The sequence below is a fragment of the Prunus mume genome, linkage group LG6 (assembly GCF_029339155.1).
Source record: "Prunus mume cultivar Tortuosa linkage group LG6, ASM2933915v1, whole genome shotgun sequence".
Lineage (NCBI taxonomy): Eukaryota > Viridiplantae > Streptophyta > Magnoliopsida > Rosales > Rosaceae > Prunus > Prunus mume.
In genome coordinates, this window is record NC_142703.1 from 16830828 (window position 1) to 16846833 (window position 16006).

The window sequence follows — 16006 nt, forward strand, 5'->3', positions numbered from 1 at the left end:
CCAATTTCTCTTTAAGGCGATAGACATGAAAGATAGTCTTTAGTTTGGTTGAAGCAGGAATCTTTAGTTTGTAAGCCAGTGCTCTAATTCTTTCTAAAATCTGAAAAGGGCTGTAACCTCAAGGTGAAAGCGTAAAAGCATTGGCTATGTGATTGTAGGCAGAAATAGACCTAATCTCCTACCAGAAAAACATGATCTCACCGCTTCTTATCTGCAAAATTTCATGTGCCTTTGAGCTTCATGTAATTGTGACACAACTACTTTAAAATGGAATCAATTCCTTAGTTCTTGCCAACCTGTGGTATAGAGCTTGACCCAGTAACACAGTAACTAAGCTTTGGTGGTTTGTGCCCATAAACTACTTCTAAAGGAGAGGCCAAGCGAAAGAAGGAACATAACATTCAACAAATAAGTACAAAGTCTTACTTGCAAAGACCTCTTCTTGACATTAAACACACATATGTATGACAAACTCGTAGTTGAACATCAAAACATATATATCAAAGTACTGTTGAACTGATCACATATGAAACAATTAATCGGAAAACAATCAAGATAAGTACAAACAGAAAAAATAAATAAATAAATCAGCCACACAGAAAATCTATAACCACACGCAAACAGGAAATATATAACATCTATTAGAATTATAATTCTGATCTGGAGTCATAAAAGTAAAATTAAAAAAAAAAAAAAAAAAAAAGGAGTCGCCTATAACCACAAACAAACAGAATATCAACCACACAGACATCAATTACCAGATTGATGAGCAGACTGGGGGTTCTCATATTGATTACTCCATTTCTTTTTCCTTAGATCTTCCTCCCTGTAAGAACAAACCAAACTCAATTTCTGATTTACTTCTCAATTTTCAACATGACAAATGAATAAACCAACCTAGAAAACCAAAAAAATGTTAAAACCAACCTTTTTTTTACGAAACCTAGAAATCCTTTGAGCTAAACCCGTGCGATGAGAAGAAGGATGAAGCGCAGCTGGAACGGCAACACACGAACGCAACATCTGAGAGGAAAACCGATGAGATAAAGACCAAAAGGGCGGCTGGATTTGCAGCGCGCCTCCCCAAAGGAAAATCGACGGCCCCCCACGCATGCAAAACAGTGAACTCTGATCTTCCATGGCTGCCCCCGACCAGCCCAACCAACTGGTTCGAAACGGACTGGAAAGCTCTGAGCGAACGAAACCTTAGAATCGAAAGAGATGTGAATGAGAAGGGGCAAAAAGGGAACATAAGGAAAAATTCAGTAAAGGGCAAAATCGGCAATTCACTATTCCTAAGCTACAGTCTAGGAACAGTGAAATCGTGAACTCAGTTTTAGTATATATATAATTTTGATCTTAGTTTTGATTTCTCTTTGAATTTAGATTTTGAGGTGTGATTCCAAAAAGCTTGATGCCCTAACTTCCTAATCTGTGTTGCAGATGTTTCGATTTTGAGAAACGACCTTGAGGTTAATGAGATCCTATTCTCGAAATCATACCAATTTTATTTGTTTTGTGGGCTGAATTTGTTCCTTAAAATTAGTACTTGAGATAATCACTGTTAGTGTGTACTTATTGTATGTAATTAAAAGAAATTTCGTGGCCCCAGTATTGAGTGTGCATAAGGCAGTGACTTTTGGTTGTTCAAGTATGTTTTGGCTCTTGTATTCACTTATTAGCTGTGTCATGTTCTATTCAGCCAGATCTAAGCTTAGGATCTGAATTATGGTTTATAAGGTTCCTAGGCTCTTTTCTGTTCTGCTATAAAAAAACACAACGCAGCCGCAGGAAGAACAAAGTCTACAGCCAGCAACACACTTTAATAATACAGCAAGGCAGCACTAACCATAAAAGCAGGTCAAAAGACAGGAACTGTGAAGAGCAACTAGCCAAAAACAGTGGCGCACCAAGGGGAGACCAACCCATAGGGACTGCAATACTAGCAACCCCAAACTGAAGGAAGGACAGTTGAATCACCACACCAGTAACAAATCATTTACAAAACCAAACAGCAAGAAGTAAAGACAGCCAGGAAACCATTAGAGCTCTGGAAGTATAACTTTATACGGTATATCCAGTCTCCTCTCCTCTTATCTCATCTTGCATAGAGCAAGACTGCACCATTCCAACATCCACCATTCAAAACTCAATTGAAGTCTAAGAAACCAATCATGTGGAATTAACACAAACAATCACAAATATAGATCACTGAATTCTACCCACGGGCTTGAGAATGTCAGCTTGTAAGAAGGATGCAAATCCTTATCTTCCCAATCACATTCGAATGCTACTGTCCTTTCCCTTTGGAGGATTGATCGATTGGTATCTTCCTGGACATACCCATGCCTCTATACTGAGGTCTTCATCCTGGTGGCATTACTAGGTGGACTCCGAAGCTTTTCACAGCTTTGCTAATACGCACAAAATGAACTCGGATTGTAGGCAAATAAGGCGGCATCACCCATGTTCCTTTCACCTTTCTTCTCGTGCATGCCATTCTCCACATCAAATCATGGAAAGGGAAATATGACAGCCACACTAAACTCGATTCTTTCATTGTTGAATGAATAATATAAGGTGCTTCATCGATGTAAATATCAATAGCAAACTCCATGATGCTGGGTTCAATATAATGACATAACCTATTTGTGGTCTTTTCGAGAAAAGCACAAAAAGAAATTCCTTTGTTCTCCCAATTGAAATTTTGAGAGGTTTTAATAGAGAATTGACATTCGCAAAGATCCTTCAAATCCTTACGATAACTGAACCACTTTGGAATTCCCCTTCCTGGAAATTCAACCATGACATGAGATGTGAGAGACAAGAGAAAGAGAGAGAAGAGATTGACTTGATTTATGAACATACTTTTCTTCTTTGCAATTCGAACCAGATTGTTACGCAGTCTCCAACAATTAGTCAATCTCAATTCCACGAACATTTGAGACTCTTTACGTTCCAAAAGGTTGGACAATTTTGAAACTCTTTCCAATGATAAGCAATCCCTCACATCTAAAAGTTGCAATGCTTGTGGAAGATCTGGAATTTCTCTAAGTCTCTGGCAACTTATCAAAAAAAGTTGCTCCAAGTTGACAAAGTTATTAATGCATACGGGAAGACTAACGAAATTGTGTCCTGATAGATCAAGTATAGTTAATGTGGTCGTGCAATCAAGAGTCAGAAGGAAATCGGCAATGTCTGAAAGATTGGATCGGCCCACATAGAATCTAGATAGCTTGGGAAACGCTAAATTGCCTCCTTGAAGAGTCACAAGTGATTCTGCACTCCTTGAATCTTCAGACTTCGCCATTTTAGGAAATGAAACCAATTTTGAGCATTTAAAGGCAGAAATTGTCTCTAGGTGCTTCAACTCATAAATGCTGCATGGCAGATTTGTAAGGTTTTCACATCCGGTTAAATACAAATTCTCGAGACGAGTGAAATGTCGAATTGACGATGAAGGCAATTCTTTGATGGAAGTCCTTGATAGACTCAGGTATTTCAAAGATTCCATCTTCCCCTTAATTTCAGGAAAATTCTCAAGACTTATGCAACCGTAAAGATTCAACTTCAGCAGAGATTTCAAGTTGACAATTCTTGGAAACAGAGTAAGACTACGGCATCCCGTAAGACTCAACTCAACAAGCTTATGAAGGAATCCAGCAGAAGGATGAAGCTCAACTAAACTTGTACAATATTTTAGATTCAACCTCTCCAAGTTTGGGACTCCAGAGAAGTCAGGGATTTTTCTTAGGAATTTGCTGTGCTCCAAATTTAAAAATTTCAAACTCTGTCCCACAAAACAGAGAGAAAAAGAGAGAGGATTGCATCATAAGCTCTTAATAAACTCCCAATATGCTGAAAAATAAATAAATAAATAAATAAACTCTTGAAAAAAGATTTAATTTAAATACCTTGAATTCCAAATGCAGTCGTAAAATGCGGCTACGAGGCATAGTAAGAGCAACAAGTTTCTTTGGATTAAAATTGGTTGGCAAAGATTGTGACGGATATTCAGGCCAACTAAGGAGCCTCAACTCATTGGGAAGATAATCAACTTCTCCAGACAAGCGCATTATGATTTATAAAAAGTCGAAGATTTTTCATCTTTGAGAAGCTTTCAGCATTCAAACATACCTCATCTGACTCAAGCCCAGCAGGCAAATTCACCACAATACCCTTGATCTTATCCGTTCCCTAGTATGAAAAAGCAATACTATTAGCAAAGGACAAGTTTTTTGTAAAATAAAAATAAAATGTTTTAAATTATATATTCTACTCACTGTGTTTTCTGTTAAAACATGGTAAACATCCTCATGAAACCACAACCTACTACGTTTTCCGGGCTCAGTTGGTGACTCTTGGCGAACTACTTCTTTACCCATTTCTTGTATCAAGTCATGCATCCAAATGCAGCCTCCTTCCGTAATATTTATAAGAGCTTTTTCCACGAGGACTTCAAGATCATACTTAAGGTTGAGGTCACAACCTTCTAGTATTTGCATCACATAATCCTCGCCTAGACCTTTATAAAAAAATGCAATATCAAGGAAAACTTCCTTCACCGCATCTTCTAGTGCATTATAACTTATTTTGAGAATTTCTTGAATCTCTCGGTTAGGAACTCTTCTGTAACCATCTAATGCATATTTCCATTGATCAATACTTCTACCACATAGATGTGAACCCAAAACCATCAGAGCTAATGGAAGACCGTCAGCATAGTCTACTACATCGTTTGCAAGTTTCGCATAATCATCTTCTAAGTGTCCATTTCTTGAAAATGAATTCCAACTGGCGAAGAGCTTTAAGGACTCATAATGATCTAACTTCTCAACCTCATATATTAGATTGACTTGATGAGCAATTAGCAAATGCTTATCTCTTGTCGTTAGAACAATTCTGCTGCCTGAACCAAACCAATCAGACCTTCCAACTAATTTGTTTAATTGGTCCAATTGATTCACATCGTCAAGAACTAAGAGAAGCTTCTTACCATTCAACATTTTCTTTATCACATTGATTCCTTTGTCAACATTGGTCACCTTTACTTCTTTCACCCCTAGAATCTCAGAAAGAAGAATACTTTGTAGTTTGACTAAGCCTCCATACGACATTGATCTTTCTCTAACATCATCTAGAAAACAGCAACCTTCAAACATATGGGCGATGGAATTATAAACAGCTTTAGCAATTGTTGTCTTACCTATTCCACCAGTGCCCCATATCCCTACCATGCGGACATCGTTTCCTCCAACACCCAAAAGCTTATCTATCTCGCGCACACGAGACTCTATTCCAACTGGGTACTTTGCTACATTCAAATATGCCTGGTTTAGTACTTGAAATGAAATAGCTTCAACGATGTTGTCAATAAATTTTGATTCATGTCTGCAAAGTTATACAATATGCAAAAGATTAATGATGAATAACATTTTGTAATATTATATATATAGGCTTTTTATCACAAATGGCCTCTGAGGTTTGCGAAATTATCAAATTTTGTCCCTAATTTTTTTTTTTGGCACTAATGGTCCTTAAGGTTAGCCTTCACACATCAAAATGGTCCCTACCATTAGCTTCAGTCAAATTTTCTATTAAATTGATAACGTCGCACATGTGTGGAGCCCACACATCCAATGGTATATTGCAACATGGATTTAAATATAATATAACATATTTTAAAATTTAAAATCCATAAAAAAAACAATTTAATTAAAAGTAAGTTAAATCTTTTTAATATATTTTTAAATATCTTTCTTTCTCTCCCTCTCCTTGTGTTCTCTTTCCCTTTCCTCCTTGCAAACCCACTCCTCTGTCCCTCCTCCTCCTCTCAAAACAGAGCATGAAATATATAAAAAGATTTAAATTGCTTTTAATTTTTTTATTTATGAATTTTAAGTTTTAAAAATATTATATTATATTTAAAACTACGTGGCTCTATATCATTAGATGTATGGGCTCCACACATGTGCCACATCAGCAATTTAACAGAAAATTTGACGGAAACTAACGGTATGGACCATTTTGATGTGTGGTCTACCTTAAGGACCATTAGTGTCACACAAAAAAAACGTTAAAGACGAAAGGTGATAATTTCGTAAACCTCAAGGACCCTTTATGAAAAAAAAATATATATATATATATATATATATGTGTGTGTGTATGTACAACTCCCTTCTAAAAGAAATCCCCTTTTGACTATATACAAAAATGGATCATAGGTTCGGATAACATGAACCGTTTATTTTTAAGGACATTATTCAATGATCACTCTTATAAAAAATTACCAAAATCAGTTCATCAAAAAATTACCAAAATCCGAAATATCTAGTCATCTAAAAATGCGGCAACAAATAGATTAATTCAACTTTTCCTCTACAAGATGTTCATGGTGATAATCAAATGGTACGATTTCGGATTTTGCTAATTTTTTTGCGGGATAATTTTTAATTTGGGGATCGAAAAATTAGACAGTTTGTCTGTATAAGGATCAGGTTCAAAGGACACAAAACAGCCACATCTTTAAACCTTGGATGTTCAAAAGCATTTGACATTAAAAACAAGGGAGTTTCACTAAAACACCCAAAATGGAAGTTGAAATTATAAAAAAACCCAACACCCAAAACACTTTATAAACACACCCAAAACCAATCATTACACACACTCAAAACCCATTTATAAGCACTCCACCCATTTGCCCTTAAAAGTTGACTTTGGAGTTGATTTTGTGGTGTGTTTTTATGTTTAAATAACTGCTTTTTTTTTATCTAAATTGGGTTTATTTATAAATTTGTATAAAAACAATGCCTTAGTATATGGGTCCTGATCCGGACAGAAATAAACAAGTTTAGTAGGCAGCTAAGGTGCGTGGTTGAAAATAAATATATACCCGTTGATGAAACACCATCCGGACAGATTGGCTGCTTTCGTAAGACTTCTCCTCCATCTTTGCACCTTCTCCGTGTCATCTTTGAACTCACATTCATAGTCAGCAAGTGCCTGACCGAAACTGCCCCTTTGATGCCGTACATCCGACGGATCCACCTTGTAAAAAACAGGCCAAACTATTTGCTCCCTTGTTTCTTTACTCTCAAGGATCTTGACGAGTTCATCCAAGCACCACTTCGAAGATGCATAGTTTTCGGAGAACACGATGATGGAAATCTTCGACTCTTCGATCGCTCTGAGAAGAGCCGGTGATATTTCTTCCCCTCTCTTAAGACCATCATCTAAGAAGGTTCTAATTCCCTTCCGGGTCAAATTACTGTGCAGATGATCAGTAAAGTTGAATCGCGTGTCCTCGCCCCTGAAACTCAGGAAGACGTCGTATGTCATTGAATGACTGTCGCTTGTTGCATGCCGGAGAAGTAAACAGGCTGATCAAAGAGCTGGGAAGGGCATGGCCTCTGGGTTTCTTTTCTTTCAATAAGAAAGCATCTTATGAGCGAGGGAAGCTGCGAGGAAGTTAGTTGCGGGCTTCAGCTTCAACTTCCTTTGTGAGATGAGAACACAGCGAAGTCGAGGAAGGTGAAGGGAAGACAAAGAAAGGAGAGGAAACAAAGAAAGAGGAAGAGCCAGTGTTCTTTCGTTGAAACTTCAAACGTCTTTTCCAGTGCAATTATGGGTAGTGGAAAAATCCAAAACGACAAAAGCTCATACGCGTAGTAGTTGGTGTGTTTCAGTGTTGTCCTTTAATTCTACTTTAAACAAGCAATGATCTTTTTTAATACAAGCGATAATCTAAGCTACAAAGGGAGCGGAGTTTTTGCACGCACACTAGCAAAGTACCAGGCGAGTTTGAACCTGAGACCCTGTTGGCAACTTTTTCTTTTTCTCTTTGGGTGGATTTGTTGGTGATAAAGACAACTAAGAAATCCACAAAGATGATTTTACATTGCATAGACCAAGATCTATTGAGAATCAGTAAATCATTGATTTTGGGGTTATAGCCATTAATTCTTTATCGTCTTTAACTTCCATACAAATGGTTTGGGAAGCAAATCATTCCTTGTCAGAATATGATATCTGACATTCATACTGAAAGAGTGAATGAATATAGCAGTTCTGTGTATTTGCAAGCACAAATAACTGACATTGGGACCAATATATATAATATATGGTTTTTCAAACCAGAACTTTTCACATTATCTTTATTTATACACAAACTAACTTAGACGGACTCACAGGGATCCGAATCCAGTGTCTTTGTGGGTAGCACCTGCCCACTATCAGCAATCACATCTTTGGGAAATTGTGGTAAAAAGGTTTTCTTCAGTAGCTTCCGGCTTTCGACATTGCTGTCATACCCTTGCTTCCTTTGCTTCACTGTACAGTTTATCAATACGGTCCTGCAGATGATATTCCAAAAAATATAAACTTAACATTCACTTGACAAAGTCAGCTTTTACTATTTGAGAGAGAGAGAGAGAGAGAGAGAGAGATTTATATATAGAATGAGGGAGACCCGTTTATGGCATAGCACTTGATCATTAGCAATAGAAATTCATTTCTTTTAAGAAATAATCCAAGGTCACAGGCACAAGGGTGGGGAAAGGATATTAAGTGAGTGGCAAACTGAAGGCCTACCAGGTGCTTGAAAAGGAAGTCGCACAGTTACAGTGAGGAGATTTAAGACAATATATAGAAAGAGAGAGCAGAAGGCATACCTTGTAATATTTAAGTAGGTGTGGTCTCTTCAGTTTGAATGTTGGAGTTATAAGATCCCTCTCCATGTCAAAGGGATTTGGTTCCAAGTGAACTGCTTTTAACAGCTCAAAACCTCGAAGCTGGAGGAAGGTCACCCAATTCAGATTGAGTAGACATTAACAAAGCATCGAATAAGAAACAGGGAGTTGAGACAATTATCTACATACTTGCTGCTTCTGACCAACACTATTGAGCTCATCCAAAATGTACTTTCTTGCCTTCAGGTTTTGACATAATGATTTAAAATCATCGGTCAAATGATGCTCCGCTGCCCAATCCTCCAATGCCTTTCTGTCAGGGACCACCACAGCAACAAGAAACGACTCAAAGCTGTTCCCATAAACCCAAATCTGCAAACCAGAGGAAAGTTCAGATATCCACAACTTTAGAAAACAGCAAAACAACCAAAAGGAAATTTTCACAAATTAAAATGTAGTAAAAAGACCAAAAATACAAACTCGTCAATGAAGGAAAACAGAGGTGAGTCCTGATGTATGGAAATAGTTCTACTTCTATTGGATGTAGTAACAAGCAACATACCGATGTGATAAGAGGACACTGCAGGTATTTGCTTTCAATGTTTTCCACAGCAACATATTCACCTTGAGACAGTTTAAATATATTCTTTTTCCTATCTATAATTTTCATTGCTCCATTACGCTGCAATTCTCCAATGTCACCTGCAATCCACTCAAAGTAAAGAAAACCACCTTTTAATGCAACAATTAACCATCAACAAAACATTCTAACATGCACACCTTGACAAGCCAAAAGACCGACCATCAAGCAAGTAAATTATTTCATTCAACTGTATGGCTAACTATTGTAAGAATTTTTACCAGTATGAAACCACCCATCAATAAGGACTTCCTCTGTCAGATCTTGTCGCTTGTGGTAACCAGAAAACAGGGATTTTCCTCTCAGGCAAATCTCTCCACGTGGCACACTGGAAAGTGCATCATATCCCATTTCTGGCACTGACTCAAGCCTTGTTTCAATAGTTGTCATGGGGACACCCACAGTTCCCATCATAGGAAAAATATTGCCAATAGACGTAAGACATCCACCACAGCTTTCAGTGAGGCCTACATGTCAAAGAGCTTAACAAGCTGATGGAAAGCTCTGTTTTTAAGGAAAACTTTATAAACTACTGTTGATGTGTAGTGCATCAAAATTTAAAAAGCTCGCGTCACTGACTAGAAAATCTTGCATACATGGTACATCCTAAATCATGCATATATAGTTGTAATGATAAGTAAATATCTTAACCTTATAAATTTTCCTGTATTTTCAAAATTATGCTTTAGATTTCATCAGTTAAAACAATTAATACCAGCTTCTTCAAAGATGAGAATGAATTCATACTAGGTCAAGTCCGCATCACAATGTCTTTTCTTTTTTCTTGGCCAAATATAAAGGTCACTGCAAAACCTATGAAGATTAACTAACACCATTTATATGATTCTATGTATTTCCTAGATGACTTAGCAGATATTCATCCAACCATACCATATCCTTGTGACAAAGTACTGCAGGCGGTGACCCTAAAAAATTCCTCCACATGCCTAGGCAAAGGTGCAGCACCAGACAACAGTATACGAACTCGTCCCCCTAGTGCTTGTTTCATCTGCCACAAGTAACACTTCGTTAGAATGTAAAACAGCTATCTCAAGAATGGAATGGTGAAGGATGGGATGACTGACCTTATCAAAGACAAGCTTGTCCAAGAGAGGTGCTGCGTTTTCTTGTGGCAGACCCTTCTCCAGATTTGCCAACTTGCTGTCAATTAAATCTTCATTAGTTTTATTGTAGAGATGCAAATGCAAACAAAAATATTTCCATTTTATCGTCACTCATACTAGTTATAAGCATATTGGAACAGCGTCTTCCTCAACGCACCACTAGATGAAACTTTATTAGCAATACCTGCACAAAGAAAATTTAAGCCAAATATTTAGAATAAAAAAATTCAAGGACATATATCTATATAGTTCAGTATAATGCATGCATTACCAGTGTATATGCGATCATACACTCTAGGGACCCCGCAAAACATAGTAGGCCTTAATTCCTGAAGGTCCTCCATTAGAAATCTGATATCCTTCAAGTTCAAAGTAAAAAATCACATGAGAACAAGTTGGTAATGCACCAAGAGAACTTTTGACTAAAACATATAAGTGTAAGAAAAAGAAATCACTGCAATAAATTACTTTTATTACTTACTCCTCGCCAGAAGCCTATAGAGGAACCCTTGTAGATGCAATAGCTCTCCATAATTTGATCATATATGTGGGCCAAAGGAAGAAAGGAAAAATACGAATCTTCTTCTGTACACTGAAATAATCATGTGATCAATTTCAGTGTCAATGTCATGTGATTAGGCACCAGGAAATAATCATTGAGTTCAATTGATAAACTTAACAACAAATCATGTTCTCAACTTTCTAGTGGTAATACTTCCTTGTAATCACAGAACTTAAAAAGAGAAACCAAAAGTTTTTTTTTTTTTTTTTAAGTGCAAATAAGAGGCAGCATAATCATTAATTTGGAAACTTCAAGGACATGTATCGTAAAAAGGCTAGGAAACTCATTTATTATAGAAATAGTAATCTTTGATCAGTTGTTTACCACTTTATCTGTTAGAAAAAGAATTTGCTCCACAGACAATACTTCTGCCATAATTGCTCCATTAGTAATAATAACACCTTTGGGTTCTCCAGTTGTTCCACTTGTGTACATTATAGTGCAAATGTCAGTCCTCTGTTTTGGAGGTAGTTCACAATCTAAATTTCCCTGAAAAAAGATGAGGAAACGTGGTTTTACATTATTGAAAACCATTTGACCAATCTTTTACCAAAAAAAAAATTTATATGAGAAAAACAGTGTTAACAAATTACCAACTGAGAGAATTCCTCCCAAGAGAAACAAGATACCCCCAGTCCTTCAGCTTCCTCCTTTTGAGTGCTAGAAATATTTGCAAAGCTGACAATTGCTGAACAAAGCAAATGCATAACTGAGATACCATCCTCTGAAGTTTCACCTTAAACTTCAAGTATCTAAGGAAATAGCATATGACCTACTTTTTAAATGCGTAGAGCAATTTGGAAGGCATGACAGAATCTGCACAAAGCATTTCGATATGAGCAGGACATTATGAAACAAGAGAAAGAGAGCCAGAAACAACTAAAATACCATATATTTAATAAACTAATGAGGGTCAAAATACACAAAGTCAAGTTCGTCTTTATATTTATATTGAGGTTTGGTGCCATGGAATTGGATTAGGAAAATTTTAGTACCACGGTATCAGAAATCAGTAGCCTTGAACATTTAAGTAATCATGACGATCCTATAAAGAAAAGGTACTCATGATCACGAGGAAATAGATAGAAATATAACTTACAGCAGGGATCTTGTTCTCTTGAACAAAAGCTATGGAAACTTCAGCATGATTGATGATGAATTCAACTGCATTAGCACCTGTTATATGTAAAACCATGAAAAGTTAAAGTGATATATTTAATCGAACTCGACCACCATCATTGAAGTCCAATTCCTACTGGAAATTATATTGCAGAAGAAAATATATAGAAACTCTAAAACTCATGGTGATATAAGCACTGATGATTATTGACAAAGAGAGAAAACATACCAAGGGTGTCATACAGCGGAACATAGGTTATGGCATGGCTATTACAGGCCTGTAAAACATCAAGAAAACATAAAAGCATTACAGTTATTCAACCTGATAAAGAATTTCCTTCCGATATTGATAACTTTTCCCTTCAAGTGAGCAATGCATGAATATGAAGCCAATCATGATCCATGAAAATAGGAAATACAGTATTTACCTCCATTGCAGTAAGCCACTGTGGGCAGTTTGATCCAAATATACCACAACGATCTCCCTGTATACATTTAAAAGACACAAAAATATAAAACACCAATGTTATTCTTTTTTTTCCCCTTTTGCTATGAGAAACACCAACCTTTCACAGCTACTACTTTCACTAACAACTTGCATCAACTCTAAACAACATCACATTACAGTTATAAATCTTTTCTTTTCTTCATTCACAACATAACATATTGCATGTCAAACTTTAATGCAAATTACAGTAACACATTAATTTATGCATTCATACACACACACACATATTCTCAATAGGCACGTGACTTACAGGATTGACACCGCGGCTCCTGATGGCTGAACCCATTCGAAGGGCTGCATCATGAACCTCTTGATATGTAAGCCATACATAGGGACCCACCTGCAATTTCCATTAAACAAATTCAAAATTGGCATTTCATAGACTTATTTGGAAAGAAAAAAAAATCTTATGGGTTTGTGCTGTTGCTCAAAAAGAAGGGACCTTTGTTTCCGTGACTTGACGCCGACCAAGCATTGGATTGTTCGGATGCTTTTTCGCAGAGTCGCTGCCAGTAAAAGCAGAGTTTCAGCCATGAACTCACACTAGGAATTTGAATTACAATATGTTCTGAATTGATTGCAATTTTCCAGTGATTTTAAGCTTTTTAGAAAACTAAGAACAGGGTTTCTGCTATTCGAGTTGCAGAGCGTGGATTGGTAGAAAAGCAAGCTTCTTTTCTTTGTTTTCTGCTTCAGCTTCTCTAACCTTTCTTTTGGCTTACCACAACCAGAAAAACCTTTCTACGACATGCCGTTTTCGATCACATTTTAGTATAGTATTAAAAAGTATGGAGAAATCATCAAATGGCCTATTAGCTCAGCTGGTTAGAGCGTCGTGCTAATAACGCGAAGGTCGCAGGTTCGAGACCTGCATGGGCCATTCTCTTTTACTTTTCTGGTTAATTTTTATCCCAGAACAAACTGTCAAGCTAGATCGATCTGCTTAAACACAATTACCTCCTTTTGGTTCTACCTTCTCTTTTTCTCCCCAGTATCGAAGTGAGAAAATTTAAAACAAGACAAAATGCAATTTGTTTCTACATCATATCCAATATAAATATGCCAAATTTTCCGGGAAAGTTTTTGTCCATTTACTCAGGATCCAAACAAGCATTCAAGCTTTCAGTCTACATGCCTTCACAACAAAAATGTGACACTCAAATTAACGTAAATTATTAACCCCATTACACATATAACGCACAACACATGCAACAACAGCAAGTAATTCCAAAATGGGATGAGAGATATACCTGAGAAACTGCCATGGAGACTCCAACCCCTCCGGCAACTCCATGAGCCCATCTTTAGCATAAATGCTCCTGTACACAGGCCCCGCAGATGGCCTCCCGTCGGCGGCCGGCCTCGATTCTTCAACCTTCACTATAAAATCCATCCCAACTCAGCTAAGTAAGCAAGCTAGCTAAAATGAAAGAACGTACAAGATGAAGAGATAGCTTGCTAGAACAATTTGGATAACTATGGTAATATTATGGTGTTGAAAGTTTTTTGGTGAATGTTATAATTAATAACTAGAACCAGAATGGAGGTGGGACGGTTTGGTACAGCTGAAAGCAATAAATTTTGGTTTTTTGCTTTAGAACAAAATATTCATATCTTCGCCAATTTATAGCGGCGTTTATGAGGGGAAAGTCTTGAAGCTACCAGCTAGCGGCATTTATAATGGTAGATGAAGTTCGGTGGAGTACTTTAGTACTTGTTATTAGAGTTCTTAAATCTAATTACTTTAATTAATTTATAGTCTAAATTACAAGAGGAATGCGCATTTCTCACACACACTACCAAAGTATCATAGGGTTCGAACGTAATTGAGACCACTAATTTGCAGATCAAGACTCTTTTTCATTGGGCTAGAGCCGATTGGCATTAACTTATTGGAACTAATGCTTGTTTTTGTAAAGAAAGAGAGGAAAACAATAATGCTTTTTTGGTCTTTCTATTTTGTTGGTTTTTTGGTGAGCTGCCTTGTGGTACATTTTGGTGAAATGGGTAGCCAAATTAGAATGACTCTCCAATTATTTGAAACAATTTCCTGATGCAGACATGTTAATTATAGTAATTATTTTCTTTCATGGTGATGTCATGTGCATGAGGAATAAATGGTGCACCAATTCATACAAGATCCAGCTAAGTTGAAGACCAAGTGGTTGGAAAATAAAAATAAATAAATAAATTCTGACATTTGTATACTTGATCTACTAGATAAGAACACTTCCATCCTTATGAGCAAGGTCAAGGTAAGGGCTGTTAATATTCACATGAATAGTGATAGCCCTTTCAATTTTGTTTCCACCCCTATGGGCTTAGGGCAAGGTAAGGGCTGTTAGTATTCACATGAATAGTGGCAACCCTTTCAATTTTGTCTCCACCCTTAGGAGCTAGGGCAAGGGCAAAGGCAATTAATATTTACATGAGATATGAGAAGATGAATTTGTATAGAGTTTTTGGTGTGGGAAGTAAAGAATATGGCTAGGAATTTGTAAAAAATAAAAATAAAATAAAAATGATTTTTTTTTCTGTTGGTTGCTGATGACATTATGACATTAGCATTGTGTTATTTTGCTCAGGTAGCAGCTCGAGCTGAACTTGCCTGTGAGCTTGCCTAGGTTGTTAGGGCCCACTATTTGCCCAGGTTGGAACTCTTGCGCTGAAATTGCCTTTGGTTGCTTGGGCCCCTTCTTGCCAGGGTCCCCCCTCAGCGGTGGAAGTGCTCTAAGATTTCCAGTCTTTGTTAATGTTGATTTAAATATTTGGTTGGTTATCTTGTTGAATACCCTAAAGATTTTAATAAAATTAACTTTGCCACAAGTATTTTTCTGTGATGTCTTTAGAATTAGTTAAATGGAAAATTGTAAATTGATCCTTTAGATTTTGATATTTTTCTATTACGCCCCAAGTATTTTTCTCTTTTATTTTTTTAATTACTTTGTTCATTGTCTTTATCTTATAGATCCATATCTCATATGTCATAAGAGAAACTCTAGCAGATTTCTTTTCTTTTTTTCTTGGAAGAAATGAAATTTAATGACTGCATTTTACATGCTGAAAAAATATAGACAAATAAATGTTAAAGTCATAGGTTAATTTGGAAAAACACAAAGGAGAGAAATTTTTTGTAAAAGAAGCTAAAATGGACAAAATTGCCTTTATTTATTTTTTGATTTATTAAGGAATCCTTTACAATTGCATGTCGTTGATTTAAAAGTTGAGAAGTTTTTCTGTCTTTTTTGAAAAACTTTGACTTTTTTTAAAAGTGAAATTTTTTTATGTGGCTTAAAATCTAAATTTACTTTAATGAATTTAAAATGATGGAAGTTAGCTGAAAAATGCAGGTGGGTGAGGTTGGGT

General features: G+C 36.5%; 2 protein-coding genes and 1 non-coding gene across 3 annotated transcripts; 1 reads left to right on the plus strand and 2 right to left on the minus strand.

Annotated features, from left to right (window-relative positions):
• Positions 1-1904: 1904 nt before the first annotated feature.
• LOC103335496 (TMV resistance protein N-like) lies at positions 1905-7894 on the minus strand. Its single transcript, XM_089054770.1, is given in 5 exon segments — positions 1905-3790; positions 3915-4071; positions 4073-4197; positions 4284-5391; positions 6893-7894. Coding segments are annotated over 5 exon segments (3261 nt in total). The 5' UTR covers positions 7339-7894; the 3' UTR covers positions 1905-2365.
• A 155-nt stretch (positions 7895-8049) lies between these two features.
• LACS2 (long-chain acyl-CoA synthetase 2) lies at positions 8050-14329 on the minus strand. The gene is made up of 19 exons (XM_008238507.3): positions 13891-14329; positions 13083-13146; positions 12891-12980; positions 12561-12617; positions 12362-12410; positions 12113-12189; positions 11790-11829; positions 11607-11701; positions 11338-11502; positions 10933-11043; positions 10723-10810; positions 10569-10635; positions 10413-10488; positions 10219-10336; positions 9549-9794; positions 9250-9389; positions 8877-9059; positions 8670-8789; positions 8050-8351 (listed from the first exon to the last, which is right to left on the minus strand). Exons 1-19 carry the CDS (start codon positions 14031-14033, stop codon positions 8304-8306), a joined length of 1977 nt encoding a protein of 658 aa, XP_008236729.2. The 5' UTR covers positions 14034-14329; the 3' UTR covers positions 8050-8303.
• On the plus strand, positions 13447-13520 carry TRNAI-AAU (transfer RNA isoleucine (anticodon AAU)). Its single transcript has one exon. It is a non-coding gene; the product is annotated as a tRNA-Ile (tRNA).
• Positions 14330-16006: the final 1677 nt, after the last annotated feature.

Excerpts from the sequence above, each read along its gene's own strand:
- LACS2 (XM_008238507.3), bottom strand. The coding sequence starts at position 14,033 with ATGGATTTTATAGTGAAGGTTGAAGAATCGAGGCCGGCCGCCGACGGG. Across the intron at positions 9,390-9,548 it reads TGATGGGTGGTTTCATACTG|GTGACATTGGAGAATTGCAG; the intron begins GTAAAAATTCTT and ends AGTGGATTGCAG. Across the intron at positions 8,790-8,876 it reads GTGTTGGTCAGAAGCAGCAA|CTTCGAGGTTTTGAGCTGTT; the intron begins GTATGTAGATAA and ends ACCTTCCTCCAG.